Source organism: Leucoraja erinacea, chromosome 43 (assembly GCF_028641065.1).
Source record: "Leucoraja erinacea ecotype New England chromosome 43, Leri_hhj_1, whole genome shotgun sequence".
Lineage (NCBI taxonomy): Eukaryota > Metazoa > Chordata > Chondrichthyes > Rajiformes > Rajidae > Leucoraja > Leucoraja erinaceus.
This window is the reverse complement of record NC_073419.1, coordinates 428-17,500: the sequence shown is the minus strand read 5'-3', so window position 1 is coordinate 17,500 and position 17,073 is coordinate 428. Positions and strand designations below refer to the sequence as shown.

The 17,073-nt window shown below is 44.7% G+C and overlaps 1 protein-coding gene across 1 annotated transcript in view; it reads right to left on the bottom strand.

The window, feature by feature from the left end:
* The window catches only part of kif9 (kinesin family member 9), a gene marked incomplete at its 5' end in the record, with an annotated part of 66,345 nt that extends 49,953 nt beyond the window's left edge, over window positions 1-16,392 (bottom strand). The window contains 4 exons of the mRNA XM_055664705.1: window positions 1,241-1,345; window positions 3,745-3,813; window positions 11,363-11,440; window positions 16,328-16,392. Of these exons, the coding sequence (XP_055520680.1) occupies window positions 1,241-1,345; window positions 3,745-3,813; window positions 11,363-11,440; window positions 16,328-16,392 (317 nt within the window). The remainder of the gene's footprint in view (window positions 1-1,240; window positions 1,346-3,744; window positions 3,814-11,362; window positions 11,441-16,327) is intronic.
* Window positions 16,393-17,073: the final 681 nt, after the last annotated feature.

Sequence of the window (17,073 nt, the reverse complement as noted above, 5' to 3'; positions counted from 1 at the left end):
ATCTATCTGTGCCTTCTATTCCCATTTTCCTGCCTTCTCCCCATAACCCTTGACACCCGTTCTAATCAATAATTTGTCTATCTCTACCTTAAATATATCCACTGACTTGGCCTCCACAGCCCTCTGTGGCAACGAGTTCCACAGATTAACTACCCGCTGACTAAAGATGTTCCTCCTCACCTCCTTTCTAAAAGAGCGCCCATTAATTTTGAGGCTATGACCACTGATCCTAGACTCTCCCACCAGTGGAAACATCCTCTCCACATCCACTCTACCTATGCCTTTCATGATTACATGATTGCAATCAAGCCATTCTTTAGGTGGCGTGACCAGCGTTGCAGCAGCCTCTGTAGTCCGTCTGTCTTTTTTAAAAATCCCGTTGAGTGTATAGTTTGTAGTGGGTTTTTATTGTTTTTGACTGTGTATGTGTTGGGGGGGGACTTTTAAATCTCTTCCCTGCACCAGAGGCCTGACCTTTTCCCTGTCGGGTCTCCGTTGTCGTTGGAGCCTAGCACCGTGGAGCAGCCAGCAACCGGAACGACCTGGGGGCTCCAGTCGTGGAGCCTGCGGACTCACCATCGTGGAGCTGGCTTGCTTCGGAGCGTGGAGAGCTACTGTGACCCGAGTTTGATGCTTCGGAGGCTCCAGCTGCAGGGCCGATGGACAGTGACATCTGGAGCTCGCAGGTCCCTGGTGGGAGACCGCTTTTCGGAGCTCCCGCAACGGCAGCTTCTCCCGCCTGAGTTGCGGGGTTGAAGGCGACCCGGAGCGGGGCCTTACATCGCCTGGCGTGGCTTTAAAAGCCGCTGGACTTGCCAGCACCCGCCAGGGGACTTAAACATCAAATCCCGGGCAGGGCCTTACATCGCCCGGCCGCGGGACTTGCCATTGCCCGCCGGGGGCTTTGACATCGGGAGAAGAATGGAGAGCGGGGGAGAGACAAGACTTTGCCTTCCATCACAGTGAGGAGGAGATTCACTGTGATGGCTGTTTGTGTAAATTGTGTTGGTTGTGTATCTTGGTCCTTTTCTTGTATGCCTGCAGAAACCAAATTTCATTTGAACTTCATTTGAGGTTCAAATGACAATAAACAGCATTGTATTGTATTGTATTTACTGTGTAGATAAGATCAGGGACATGACCTTTAGTGCAAGGTAAAGCCAGCAAAGTCTGATGAAGGAAGGACTGCAATATTGGTGTAATTTTTGGCAAACTATATTTAGTAGTTTCAGTCACTCACATTAATCTCATCGACCGTCCCTTCCAAGTACCTACAGATTTGAGCTTTAATGTCTCGGATCTGATTTGCAGTTAAGGTTTCGTAGCTGACCTGCCGACGGTTGCCCTATGAGAGAAAAGGTAATATTTCATTTGACGGGATAAAATACAGGAATATTTAATGAAACAAAAAATTATCAGGATGGGGCAATATTCTGTTACCCAAGTTTATTTTGAGAGCATATCATTCGATATTCAAAGATCCATTACCCAATAACCAGCAAGAACAGTTGGTCGCCCACACGACACACAACCTGATATCGAGGGGTGAGATCGCCACACAGAAATACTGGATATGTTACTCAATATTCAAAGAGAATTACAGGAATGGGGTCAAGGAGGAGAGCGTTCACGTTGATCGCGGCCCTGTTTCCACCAGTCTTTCCACCGCCACACACAAGAAACACAAGAAGCCATTGCATGCAGATGCCGAGAAGTGTGTTCAGCTCTGGCAGAACAATTTCGAATCGTGTGAGGTGGACTCGATAACAGGGAGATTACAGGGAATAAATCCACAGAGCTGTAAAGAAACATGATTTGATAACTGGAGTAAATTATTAAAAAAATAATTAAAAAATTGGGCATCCAGTGAAAACGTAAAGACCAGACATAATTACTGGAAATAGCATTTTATATCCAGGATGTATCGTTTGTGTATAGACTACAAAGTTAAGTGAAAGGCACACTGCGCTGGTGTGGAGAACATGGATAACTCAGCGGGTCAGCGGGCAGCATCTGTGGAGAACATGGATAGGTGACGTTTCACAGAGTGCTGGAGTAACTCAGCGGGTCAGGCAGCATCTGTGGAGAACATGGATAGGTGACGTTTCACAGAGTGCTGGAGTGTGACGTTTCACCGAACTCAGGGGTCAGGCTCAGCGGGTCAGCGGGGCAGCATCTGTGGAGAACATGGAACATGGATAGGTGACGTTTCACAGAGTGCTGGAGTAACTCAGCGGGTCAGGCAGCATCTGTGGAGAACATGGATAGGTGACGTTTCACAGAGTGCTGGAGTAACTCAGCGGGTCAGGCAGCATCTGTGGAGAACATGGATAGGTGACGTTTCACAGAGTGCTGGAGTAACTCAGCGGGTCAGGCAGCATCTGTGGAGAACATGGATAGGTGACGTTTCACAGAGTGCTGGAGTAACTCAGCGGGTCAGGCAGTATCTGTGGAGAATGTGGATCGGCTGATATTTCGGATCGGGACCTTTCTCAAAGGTTTCTAACCCAAAATGTCAACCTGTGCATCTTCATAAAGTCACAAGTGACAAGAGATAGGAACAGAATTAGGCCATTCAGCCCATTAAGTCTACTCCGTCCGCCATTCAATCATGGCTGATCTATATTTCCCACTGAACCCCATTCTCCTGCCTTCTCCCATTAACCTCTGACATCCATACTAATCAAGAATCTATCTCTCTCTGCCTTAAATATATCCACTGATATATTTGTTCTCCACTATTTTCCAGAGATGCTGCCGGACCCGCCGAGTTACTCCAGCACTTTGTATCCTTTTCTGTAAACCAGCATCTGTGGTTACTCTCTAAAGAGAATGTCTCGAATATATCAGTCAATACCTAGAATATATCTAAAGGTATATTCATCACATGTGGTTAAAGTGCATATTGTCAGATTTTATTAAAGGCCATTTTTATACATTTGGTTTCACCATGTAGAAATTACAGCTGTGTTTGTACAGCTTAAAGATAACAGAGTCAGGGATATGGGGAGAAGGCAGGAACGGGGTACTGATTGGGGATGATCAGCCGCAATCACATTGAATGGCGGTGCTGGCTCGAAGAGCCAAATGGCCTACTCCTGCACCTATTGTCTATTACAGAAATATGCTTCAAGGTAGTCAGCGGGATTTACCGGAATATATCATTCAAGCAACAAACATGTAACAATAGACAATAGACAATAGGTGCAGGAGGAGGCCATTCGGCCCTTTGAGCCAGCACCGCCATTCAATGTGATCATGGCTGATCATCCCCAATCAGTACCCCGTTCCTGCCTTCTCCCCATATCCCCTAACTCCGCTATTTTTAAGAGCCCTATCTAGTTTTCTTTTGAAAACATCCAGAGAACCTGCCTCCACCGCTCTCTGAGGCAGAGAATTCCACAGACTCACCACTCTCTGTGAGGAAAACTGTTTCCTCGTCTCCGTTGTAAATGACTTACTCCTTATTCTTAAATTCTTATTCGTAACAATGAATATCCTGATATAATATTGAAATGATTGAAGAAAATATTGATGTTCCAATGTTATCACACAGCTGCTGTGAGTTGTAAAGAATAGAATAAAATCAATGTGTAATAAGCACTCTATAAACAAGCTTTATTAACTTCAAAGATCGTACTCTCAATCATATTGAAAACCAATCATACTCAAACCTTCTTAACAATTACTTGCATTATCAAACATGATACAGTGGCTTGAAGGATATAACGTGAAGTATCTCACCAGAATGTTGTACATAGCCAGCTCATCCTGAAGTACCTGGATATCATTCTGAAGCTTATGAATTAGTTTCTGGAAAGAAAGAAATAGGGATGAGATATTAAATTTCCTTCTACTCATTTATTTTAGTTTAGTTTAGAGATAAACTAGTTTTAGTTTAGTTTAGCCCGCTGAGTCCACACCAACCAGCGACCCCCCGCGCATAACCACTATCCGACACACACTGGGTACAATTTACATCTATACCAAAACCAATTAACCTACAAACCTGTGCGTCTTTGGAGTATGGGAGGAAGCCGCAGATCCCGGAGAGGTCACGGGGAGAAGGTACAAACTCCGTACAGACAGCACCCGCAGTCAGGATTGAACCCCTGTTCAATCATCTATCCATGAAGGTAGATGCAAAATGCTGGGGTAACTCAGTGGGTCAGGTAGCATCTCTGGAGAAACGGAATAGGCGACGTTCTTTACGGAAGAAGGTTTCCAACCCAAAACGTCGCCTACCCATGTTCTCCACGGGTGATACCTGAGCCGCTGAGTTACTCCAGTGTTTTGTGCCTATCTTCGGTATAAACACATCAGCAGTTCCTTTCAACACATTTTGTGCCATTACCCGTTCACACTAGTTCTATGTTATCCCACTTTCTCATCCACCCCCTACACACTAGGGGCAATTTTAAACCTGCAGGTCTTTGGGATGTGGGAGGAAAACCAGAGCACGAGGAGGAAACTCACACAGTCACAGGGAGAAGGTGTAAATTGCAATAAGACAACTCCAAGAGCAGGACATAACACATCCCAACATGCTTTTACCTCAACTGGATCACCAATGAACATTAGATACATTGCCCTCCATAATGTTTGGGACAAAGACCCATCATTTATTTATTTGCCTCTGTACTCCACAATTTGAGATTTGTAATAGAAAAAAAAATCACATGTGGTTAAAGTGCACTTTGTCAGATTTTATTAAAGGCCATTTTTATACATTTTGGTTTCACCATGTAGAAATTACAGCAGTGTTTATACATAGTCCCCCCATTCCAGGGCACCATAATAGACAATAGACAATAGGTGCACGAGTAGGCCATTCTGCCCTTCGAGCCAGCACCGCTGGCGAAAGTAGTCATGTTTAGTATTTTGTTGCATATCCTTTGCATGCAATGACTGCTTGAAGTCTGTGATTCATGGACATCACCAGTTGCTGGGTGTCTTCTCTGGTGATGCTCTGCCAGGCATGTATTGCAGCCATCTTTAGCTTATGCTTGTTTTGGGGGCTAGTCCCCTTCAGTTTCTTCTTCAGCATATAAAAGGCATGCTCAATTGAGTTCAGATCGGGCGATTGACTTGGCCACTCAAGAATTGACCATTTTTGAAAAACTCCTTTGTTGCCTTGGCAGTATGTTTGGGATCATTGTCTTGCTGTAGAATGAACCGCCGGCCAATGAGTTTTGAGGCATTTGTTTGAACTTGAGCAGATAGGATGTGTCTATACACTTCAGAATTCATTACGCTACTACCATCAGCAGTTGTATCATCAATGAAGAGCCAGTACCTTCAGCAGCCATACATGTCCAGGCCATAACACCCCCACCACTGTGTTTCATAGATGAGGTGGTATGCTTTGGATCTTGGGCAGTTCCTTCTCTCCTCCATACTTTGCTCTTGCCATCACTCTGATATGTTAATCTGCGTCTCATCTGTCCACAAGACCTTTTTCCAGAACTGTGGTTGCTCTTTTAAGTACTTCTTGGCAAACTGTAACCTGGCCATCCTATTTTTGCGGCTAACCAGTGGTTTGCATCTTGCAGTGTAGCCTCTGTATTTCTGTTCATGAAGTCTTCTGGGGACAGTGGTCATTGACAAATCCACACCTGACTCCTGAAGAGTGTTTCTGATCTGTCGGAAAGTTTTCTTTATTATAGAGAGAATTCTTCTGTCATCAGCTGTGGAGGTCTTCCTTGGCCTGCCAGTCCCTTTGCGATTAGTAAGCTCACCTCTTTCTTCTTAATGACGTTCCATACAGTTGATTTTGGTAAGCCTAAGGTTTGACTGATGTCCCTAACAGTTTTATTCTTGTTTCTCAGTCTCATAATGGCTTCTTTGACTTTCATTGGCACAACTTTGATCCTCTTGTTGTTTAACAGTAATAAAAGTTTCCAAAGGTGATGGAAAGACTGGAGGAAAGACTAGGTGCTGAGAGCTCTCTTATACCTGCATTAAGGAGGCAATTAAATACACCTGAGCAATTACAAGCACCCGTGAAGCCATGTGTCCCAAACATTATGGTGCCCTGAAATGGGGGGACTATGTATAAACACTGCTGTAATTTCTACATGGTGAAACCAAAATGTATAAAAATACCCTTTAATAAAATCTGACAATGTGCATTTTAACCACATGTGATTTTTTTCTATTACAAATCTCAAATTGTGGAGTACAGAGGCAAATAAATAAATGATGGGTCTTTGTCCCAAACATTATGGAGGGCACTGGAGTCTTTTATGCAACGGCTATTTGTGTTTGATGGAAAGATCAGTTGCCTTGTGAACAATAATCACCATGAACAATGAGATGTACTTGGAAATGTTCTGAGAGAAAGCAAGAGGCTGATGGGATCCAATTATACATGTGGGTAGAAACTGCAGATGCTGGTTTAAACCAAAGGTAGACACAAAGAGCTGGAATAACTCAGCAGGTCAGACAGCATCTCAGAATAGGTGACATGACCCGAAACATCACCTATTCCTTTTCTCCAGCCTGACCCGCTGAGTTACTCCAGCTTTATGTGTCTATCCAATTATATATAATTATCCAATTATATATATGTACGATACAATACGATATTACTTTATTGTCAGAGCAAAGTCTGAAATGTGTTTTGCATCGCAGCAGCTTCATTTACAGCATCACATAAAAGACAAAAGAGACTTGAAAAGCCATGCATTAAGACATCAAGACAGGACCCAAAATTACATACATTCAACACAACATTACAATAACAGAAGACAACATTTTGCATGCATACCCAATTATATATATTGGGTGCACGCTAGATATATCATCAAACGCTTGGACTTGGGTCAGATGAGCCTGTGCCTCCAAGGTGGACAAAAATGCTGGAGAAATTCAGCGGGTGAGGTACATGTATGGAGCGAAGGAAATAGGTGACGTTTCGGGTCGAGACCAGGAAGCATCTATGGAGTGAAGGAATAGGTGACGTTTCGGGTCGAGACCCTTCCGGGTCTCGTCCCGAAACGTCACCTATTCCTTCGCTCCATAGATGCTGCCTCACCCGCTGAGTTTCTCCAGCATTTTTGTCTACCGTTGATTTTTCCAGCATCTGCAGTTCTTTCTTAAACATCCATAAACTAGTTCTATTGTACATATTAGGGACAATTTACAGAAGTCAATTAACCTACACATAACCTACAAACCTGAAAGAAACATATAACCTACAAACCTGCACGTCTTTGGGCTGTGGGAGGAAACCGGAGCACCCGGAGAAAACCCATGCGGTTACATGGAGAAAGTACAAACTCCGTACAGGCAGCCCCCGTATATAGGTTGAGTACCTAAGAGTAATAATGTTGAATAACACAGAGAAGGATCCATTGGCCCAAAACGTTTAGGCGGACATTTCTGCCCATCTACACTAATTTATTTGGAGACCATCAGCTTTACATCTCAAACCCAATTTGATCTCTCTGGGTTATCATAGTCAGACTTGTAAAGCATGTGTTCATGTTGACATCAGCGGGGCATCATAGTGGCAGCAGCACATCACAGTGTTGCAGTTGGTTAAACCCCTGCCTTACAGCGCCAGAGACCAGGGTTTCATATGACCTTGGGTGCTGACTGTATGTGGAGTTTACACGTTTTCGTAGTTACAATGTGGGTTTTTGTGTGGGTTGTATAAGGCTCTGGTGAGACCACATCTGGAGTATTATGTCCAGTTTTGGTCTCCGAATTTGAGGATGGACATCCTTGTGATTGAGGCAGTGCAGCGTAGGTTCACGAAATTGATCCCTGGGATGGCGGGACTGCCATATGAGGAAAGATTGAAAAGACTAGGCTTGTATTCACTGGAGTTTAAAAGGATGAGGGGGTTCTCATAGAAACATATAAAATTATAAAAAGGACTGGACAAGCTAGATGCAGGAAAAAAAGTTCCCAATGTTGGGCAAGTCCAGAACCAGGGGCCACAGTCCTAGAATAAAGGGGAAGCCATTTAAGACTGAGGTGAGAAAAAACGTTTTCACCCAGAGAGTTGTGAATTTGTGGAATTCCCTGCCACAGAGGGCAGTGGAGGCTAAATCACTGGGTGGATTTAAGAGAGAGTTAGATAGAGCTCTAGGGGCAAGTGGAATCAAGGGATATGGGGAGAAGGCAGGCACGGGTTATTGATTGGGGACGATCAGCCAATGATCATAATGAATGGCGGTGCTGGCTCGAAGGGCCGAATGGCCTCCTCCTGCACCTGTTTTCTATGTTTCTATGTTCCTCCGGGTGCTTTGGTTTCCTTCCACGTCCCAAAGACATGCAGGCTTATAGGTTAATTGGCCCTCTGTAAAATTGTCCCTAGTGTGCACGGATTGGATGCCAAAGTGGGACAACATAGAATAGTATCAATAGGCAGCGTGGACTCGGTGGGCCGAAGGGTCTGTTTCCATGCTGTATCTGTAAACTAAATTAAACCGTTCATTTATATTAATTCCACACTAATCTCAGTTCATTCTATATTTCCTAATTATCCATTACTGATCCCAGATTCCACCAGTCACCTGCTCACTCAGGGAAATGTACTGTGTGGCTGATTAAGCTGCCAACCTGTGTGCTGAGGGAGGAAACCAGAGCACCATCGTCACGGGGAGAGACAATAGACAATAGGTGCAGGAGTAGGCCATTCGGCCCTTCGAGTCAGCACCGCCATTCAATGTGATCATGGCTGATCATCCCCAATCAGTACCCCGTTCCTGCCTTCTCCTCACATCCCCTGACTCCGCTATCTTTAAGAGCCCTATCTAGCTCTCTCTTGAAAGCATCCAGAGAACCGGCCTCCACCGCCCTCTGAGGCAGAGAATTCCACAGACTCACAACTCACTGTGAGAAAAAATGTTTCCTCGTCTCCGTTCTAAATGGCTTACTCCTTATTCTTAAACTGTGGCCCCGGGTTCTGGACTTCCCCAACATCGGGAACATGTTTCCTGCCTCTAGCGTGCCCAAACCCTTAATAATCTTATATGTTTCAATAAGAACCCCTCTCATTCTTCTAAACTCCAGAGTGTACAAGCCCAGCCGCTCCATGCTCTCAGCATATGACAGTCCTGCCATGTAAACCTACGCTGCACTCCCTCAATAGCAAGAATGTCCCCCCTCAAATTAGGGGACCAAAACTGCACACAATACTCTAGGCATGGTCTCATTAGGGCCCTGTACAAGTGCAGAGTCACTGGGAGGGACTGTGCAAACAGGCAACATCCAAGGTCAGGATTGAGCCTGGATCACTGGAGCTGTGCGGCAGGAGCTCTACCACGTGTGCCACTGTGTTGCTCTGTGTTGGGTATAAATTTGGTGTGTTATCAAAAATAAATGCCCTCGGCTGAGCATGATTGCCATGCTGGATTCGGGCGCTCCAAGCCGCGGAGTGTGTTCGACCGTCCCGACGTCGGAGTTTGGATCATCCCGTCGAGAGGGCCTGTACATCCGGAGGGTTTATGGCCCCGACCACGGATGAACTAAGGAGGAGGACTGACTAAACTTTGTTGCCTTCCACCACAGTGAAGAATGCTGTGGCGGATGTTTGTGTTAAATTCTATTGTGTATGGTGTGTTCTTTTTTCAAGGGTATAGCTGCTGGCAAATTCATTTCACTGCACCTTTGGGTGCATGTGGCGAATAAAATTGACTTTGACTTTGGGTTCAGTTATCATCATGTTTAAGAAAGAACTGCAGATGCCAGCAGATTAAAAATGGCGGAGTCAGGGGATATGGGGAGAAGGCAGGAACGGGGTACTGATTGGGGATGATCAGCCATGATCACATTGAATGGCGTTGCTGGCTCGAAGGGCTGAATGGCCTACTCCTGCACCTATTGTCTATTGTCTATTTTCTAAATGTCACCAATTCCTTCTCTCCAGAGATGCTGCCTCACCCGCTGAGTTTCTCCAGCATTTTGTGTCTACCTTCAGTTATCATAAGTTCATAGGAGCAGAATTAGACCATTCGGCCCATCAATTCTACTCTGCCATTCAATCATGGCTGATCTATCTCTCCATCCTAGCCCTATTCTCCCGCTTTAAATTTACATTCGAACAGCTCTCCAAAAGAACTTGTAGAAGAACTTTTTGAACATTTCAAAAACAGAAATAGTCTAATTTCTTCTATTTCTTATTACAGGTCAAACTTCTTGGCACCTTCACAGATGCCGCCCGATTTGCTGAGTATTGCCGGCAGACTTTAAAAAAAAAAGGAAACTAAGCAATCGGTCATAGATTTTTTTCAACTCAATATCAATCACGGCATATTATACTCATAATCAGCTTACATGGTATGTGGAAGGAATTTGAGTAAGAAATAATTTTTTGAAGGGCAGCACAGTGGAGCTGCTGCTTTACAGTGCCAGAGACCCGGGTTCAATCCTGACTATGGGTGCTGTCTATATGTAGTTTGTTCGTTCTCCCTGTGACTGTGTGGGGTTTCTCCGGGTGCTCTGGTTTCCTCCCGCACTCCAAAGACGTACAGGTTTGTAGGTTAATTGGCTAGAATTAAAACAGGTGATGCAGACATATAGATACCTTGGAGTGCACCTGGATAACAAACTGGACTGGTCTGTCAACTCTGACTCCCTCTACAAAAAAGACCAGAGCAGACTCTTTTTCCTCAGAATGCTCAAATCCTTCAATGTGTGTAATGACATGCTGCACATGTTTTACAACACTGTGGTTGCAAGTGTTATTTTCTACGCTGTTGTCTGCTGGGGCAACAGCATTAGTGCAAAAAACAACAAGAAGCTGGACAAACTGGTTAAACGAGTTAGCTCAGTGCTGGAAGGGGAGAGACTCTGGGATGGATGTGCTTGAGAGGAGTATGAGGTACAAGGTGCAGGTCATCCTGAAAAACCCCGGGCATCCCCTCCATGTAATTCTGGAGGGTCAAAAGAGCACTCGGAACAACAACCGGTTCCTCTCCCTGCCCTGTAGAACGGAGCGGTTCAGGAGATCCTTCACCCCTGCAGCCATTAGATTTTATAATTCGGACCGCTAGGGGGATGCATTTTTGCATTTTTTAATTTTTAATTGTTAATTATTGGTCTTTTTAAGTATTTATTGCTCTCAGGTAGTGTCAACATTGTAGTTTATGTATTTTCTGTCTGCGTTCGTTTTGAATGTGTGGGTTTGTTGGTTGGGGGCTTCTGGACATCTGAATTCCCCCGAGGGGATCAATAATTTATTATTATTATTATTATTATTATTATTATTATTATTACTGTGAATTATAAATTGTTCCTAGTGTGTAGGATAGTGCTAGAGTGCGGGGTGATCACTGATCGGATCAGGTACAGTGGGGGCTGAAGGGCCTGTTTCTACGCTGTAAACATGATCAACAAGTCATGCACTTACCACAGGGTCAGTATAGATATTAGCTACAGGCTCAGCTGGTATACACTTCATTCTTGATGCAAACCGGAGCGTAGATAGCTGAAACGAAAGAACAATATTATCAGCTGCAAAGGTTAATTTACACAGTTATGAAGTCACACAGCACAAAAACAGACCCTTCAGCCTCACTCCTCCATGCTGGCCAAGATGCCCCATCTAAGCAAGTCCTATTTGCCTGTGTTAAACCCATATCCCTCTATGTTGTTTACCTGTATTTTCAGAAAGCCTTTGATAAGGTGCCGCACGTCAGGCTGCTCGGGAAGATGAGTGCCCGTGGTATTGAAGGGCAGACACTAGCATGGATAGCGGGTTGGCTGGTTGGCAGAAGGCAAAGATTTGCAATCATAGGTGCTTTTTCAGGTTGGCTGCCAGTGACTAGTGGAGTTCCGCAAGGGTCAGTGCTGGGGCCGCTACTCTTCACGTTTTATATTAATTATTTGGATAAAGAAAAAATAAGGCTTGTTTTGTCTGATAAACCAGATCAATTTTCCAAAATATGGTCTCCTTTCATTGAATTTCTTCAACAACATAATGGTTGAACACAAATTCAAAGCCGACACTAGGGTCGGGTAAGTGGGTGTAGGGAAGGGTAGTGGGATATATCTCTGCTTTTCGCTTTTTCTTTAATTCAAGGGTTTTTCTTTTTTATCTCTTTCGAAATTCTTTCTTTTCTTTTTCTTTGCTTCTTCCTTTCCTTTCTTTTCATTTTTCTTTTTTTACGATTTAGTTTTTAGTTTATAAAATGTTAAAACTGAAGCTGTACGAAAATTGTATAATTGTTATGTCGATTACTTTCTCCTTGTGCAATTGCTTCTAATAAAATAAATAGATTGAAGGCTTTGTGGCCAAGCTGATGCTAACATAGGTGGAGGGGCAGGTAGTGTAGAGGAAGCAAGGACTCTGCAGAAGGACTTGGACAGGTTAGGAGAGGTGGGCAGAGAAGTGGCAGATGGAATACAGCACAGCAAAGTGCAGAGTCATGCATTTTAGTAATAGAATAAAGGCATAGATTATATTGTAAATGGAGAGAGAATCTGGAAATCGGAGGTGCCAAGGGACTCAGCTGGTCCAGGACTCCTAAAAAGTTAATTTGCAAGTCGAATCGGTAGTAAGGAAGGCAAAATCAATGCTACCATTTATATCAAGAGGACTAGAATACAAACATAGAGAGCCTCAATGCTGAGGCTCTGTAAAGCGCGTGTCAGGCCGCATTTGGAGTACTATGAGCAAATCTGGGCCCCATACCTGTGGAAAGACGAGCTGGCTCTGGAGAGGGTCCAGAGGAGGTTTACAAGAACGATCCCGGGAATATCCTCATGGATACCAAATAGTGAAAGGCTTGGATAGAGTGGATGTGGAGAGGATGTTTCCACTAGTGGGAGAGTCCAGGACCAGAGGTCACAACCTCAGAGTTAAAGGACGTTCCTTTAGAAAGGAGATGAGGAGGAATTTCTTTAGTCAGAGGGCGGTGAATCTGTGGAAGGCATTGCCACAGAAGTCTGTGGAGGCCAAGTCAATGGATTATTTTAAGATAGATTCTTGATTAGAACGGGTGTCAGGGGTTATGGAGAGAAGGCAGGAGAATGGGGTTAAGATGTAAAGATCAATCAGCCATGATTGAATGGAGGGGTAGATGATGAGCCAAATTGCCTAATTCTGCTCCTATCACTTGTGAAGCAGCTTCTCTGGAGAACTTGGATAGATGACGTTTCGGGCCGGGACCCTTCTTCTATGTAAACTAGTAGATGTAGTTCCTTGTTTCTACATTTTGACTGCTCCAATGTGAAAGCTCCTCGAGGAATGCCTACTTTGAGGAAGCTCTCCTCCTTTCTCCAGGGATCTAGAGATGCTGCCCGACGGGCTGAGTTAGGAAAGTTATTCCAGCGTTTTGTGTCCTATTGTGTAAAGTAGCATTTGCAGTTCCTTATTTCTACATAAATTGTCAATGCTTGCCCAGCGAGTTCTCCCAAATGCACAGAGTGGACTGGCAGTGCTGCTCCTTCTTAACTGCTAGTTCATCATGTCATAGGGGCAGAAGTGGGCCATACGGCTCATCGAGTCTACTATTCAATCAAGGCTGATCTATCTTTCCCTCTCAACCCCATTCTCCTGCCTTCTCCCCATAACTCCTGACAGCATACCCACAAGAACAAGAAGGCAGATTATTATTTGAATGGTGTCAGATTAGGAAAAGGGGAGGTGCAACGAGATCGGGGCGTGCTTGGTCACTGAAAGTAAGCATGCAGGTACAGCAAGCAGTGAAGAAAGCAAGAGGATTTGAGTTTAGGAGCAAGGAGGTCTTACTGTAGCTGTACAGGGCCCTAGTGAGACTGCACCTGGAGTATTGTGTACAGTTTTGGTCTCCTAATTTGAAGTGGAACATTCTTGCTATTGAGGGAATGCAGCGTAGGTTCACCAGGTTAATTCCCGGGATGGCGGGACTGACATTTCATGAAAGAATGGATCGACTGGTCTTAAATTCACTGGAATTTAGGATGAGAGGGGATCTTATAGAAACATATAAAATGAATAAGGGATTTGACAGGCTATATGCAGGAAAAATGTTCCCGATGTTGGGGGAGTCCAGGACCAGGGGTCACAGTTTAAGAATTAGGGGTAGGCCATTTAGGACTGAAATTAGGAAAAACCTTTTCACCGAGAGAGTTGTGAATCTGTGGAATTCTCTGCCACAGAAGGCAGTGGAGGCCGGTTCACTGGAAGTATTCAAGCAAAAGTTGGATAAAGCTCTTGGGGCTAACGTAGTCAAAGGATATGGGGATTCTGGATGATCAGCCATGATCATATTGCTCGAAGGGCCGAATGGCCTACTCCTGCAACTATTTTAAACTAAATAGTGGGGGGGACGGGTTGACAAATTGGGAGTATAAAGATGGAGTTAAAGGGGAAGTGAGTACAGGAAAAGTTACAAAAGACTCTTGAATTAATGGGAAGGAAAGTTTGAGAAGGGATAAGAGAGTAAGGTCAGGGCCAATAATGTGGGAGGGGAGGTGAATACCAAAGTTAAAGTGTTGTATATGAATGTGCGAAGAATAAGAAATAAAGTGGACGAGCTTGAGGCTCAGTTAGAAATTGGCAAGTTTGATGTTGTGGGAATTACTGAGACATGGCTGCAAGAGGGCCAGGGCTGGGAACTGAATATTCAAGGGTATACGTCCTATCGAAAAGACAGAGGTGGGCAGAGGGGTGGGGTAGCTCTGTTGGTGAGGAATGAAATTCAGTCCCTTGCAAGGGATGACATTGAAACAGGAGATGTGGAGTCAGTATGGATAGAACTAAGGAATTGTAAGGGTAAAAAGACCCTAATGGAACTAATCTACAGGCCTCCAAACAGTAGCCTGGACATAGGGCGCAAGTTGAATCAGGAGTTAAAATTGGCACGTCGTAAAGGTAATGCTGTGGTTGTTATGGGAGATTTCAACATGCAGGTAAACTGGGAAAATCATGTTGGTACTGGACCCCAAGAAAGGGAGTTTGTAGAGTGCCTCTGAGATGGATTCTTGGAGCAGCTTGTATTGGAGCCTAGCAGGGAGAAGGCGATTCTGGGTTTAGTGTTGTGTAATGAACCGGATTTGATAAGGGAACCCGAGGTAAAGGAACCATAATATGATGCTTTAATCTAAAATTTGAGAGGGAGAAGGGAAAATTGGAAGTGTCAGTATTACAGTTGAGCAAAGGGGACTATGGAAGCATGAGGGATGAGCTGGCCAACGTTGACTGGAAAGATACCCTAGCAGGGATGACAGTGGAACAACAATGGCAGGTATTTCTGAGAACTAAAAAGGCATTACGAGGAGAAAAGATGAAGTACGAAGGTAAGCTGGCCAAGAATATAAAACACAGAGATTTGTGAGTCTGTGGAATTCTCTGCCTCAGAGGGCAGTGGAGGCCAGTTCTCTGGATGCTTTCAAGAGAGAGTTAAGGCCCTGTCCCACTTTCCTGAGTTACTCACGCACTCTCCCGAGTTTTCCCCTTGATTTGAACTCGGAGAATTACGGTAATAGCCATTCGTAGGTACTCGGGGCTATTGTTTTCACTCGTGGACATTTTTCAACATGTTGAAAAAATGTCCCAACTTACCTGATGCCCCGAGTTCCTGTGGCTGGCATTACGAGCTGCTACGAAACATCTATGGACTCCTACGGCCTCCTAAGAGCTCGCTACCGACATTCCCCGAGTTCGAATCAAGGGGAAAACTCAGGAGAGTTCGTGAGTAACTCGGGAAAGTGGACAGGGCCTTGAGATAAAGCTCTTAAATATAGTGAAGGGATACAGGGAGCAGAGGCAGGAACGGGGTACTGATTGTGGATGGTGGACAAAAGTGCTGGAGAAACTAGGCAACGTTTCAGGCCAAAACCCTTCTTCAGACTGAAAGGTAGTTTCAGCCCGAAACATTGCCTATTTCCTTCGTTCCATCGATGCTGCTGCACCCGCTGAGTTTCTCCAGCAGTTTTGTCTACCTTCGATTTTCCAGCATCTGCAGTTCCTTCTTAAATACTGATTGTGGATGATCAGCCATGATCACATTGAATGGCGGTGCTGGCTCGAAGGGCCGAATGGCCTACTCCTGCACCTATTGTCTATGTTTCCATGTGTCTGTTAATCTCCACTTTTGAACTATCCAATGACTTGGCCTCCACAGCCATCCGTGGCAAAGAATTTCACAGATTCACTGCCCAATTCCTCCTCATCTCCTTCCTTAAGGAACCTGCTAAAGGCATCTTGGGATTCCCCGGCCAGCAGCATTGTACAAGACGGAAATCTCACTATCACATTGCTGAAGCACAAAAGGTGAAGGCCATTACATGCTGGCTCTCAAATGTGTTTCGCATTTTGATGATTAGTTTAAAAGCAAACACCCAGAGGAACCATCACGCGTCCACATTCTCCAATACGGTCGGGCCTTACCGTTTCATCGATTTGAGAAGCCTCTCCATAGATGTTGGCCACCAAGATGGTGTTGCACGTCCCACCTAGAGGGTGTTGACAAGTGAGCTGCTTTAATATGGCAGGTTAAAACTGAAAGCTTACACATTGTGTGGTAATTTATGGGCCTGTGCCACTTAGGCGACTCTTCAGGCAACTGCCAGGGCCTAATTTTAATGGAATTCACCTACAACACGTGGCGACAACCTATGACAACACCTACGTCAACAAAAATTGTTGCTGAAAGTTTTCCAACATGTTGAAAATTTTGTGGCAGTCGCCTGCAGTCGCCCAAAAAATTGGCTAAGTGGGACCGGCCCATTACTATTGTTCTTATCCAGTCCCCACACAAGATTAGAAGTTGTTCAGCCAGAGTTGTTCTCGGCATCTGCATACAATGGTATCTGTCTTGTGGCTTCTTGTGCCTCTTGTGCGTGGTGGTGGAAAGATTGGTGGAGACAGGGCCGCGATCCACGTGAACGCTCTTTCCTTGACTCCCAATTTACTGTTAGCAAGTTGGGTGATGAATGTAATTTACTTCCCACTCGCTGAGCGATGAAAAAGTGTCTGAACAAATTACATAAATGGATAATAGAAACGCACAAAAATATAATATGCAGGAAGATAGTCACAAAAAGCTGGAGTAACAGCGGGACAGGCAGCGTCTCTGGAGAGAAGGAATGGATGACGTTTTTGATCGAGACCCTTCTTCAGACTAGAGTCAGGGG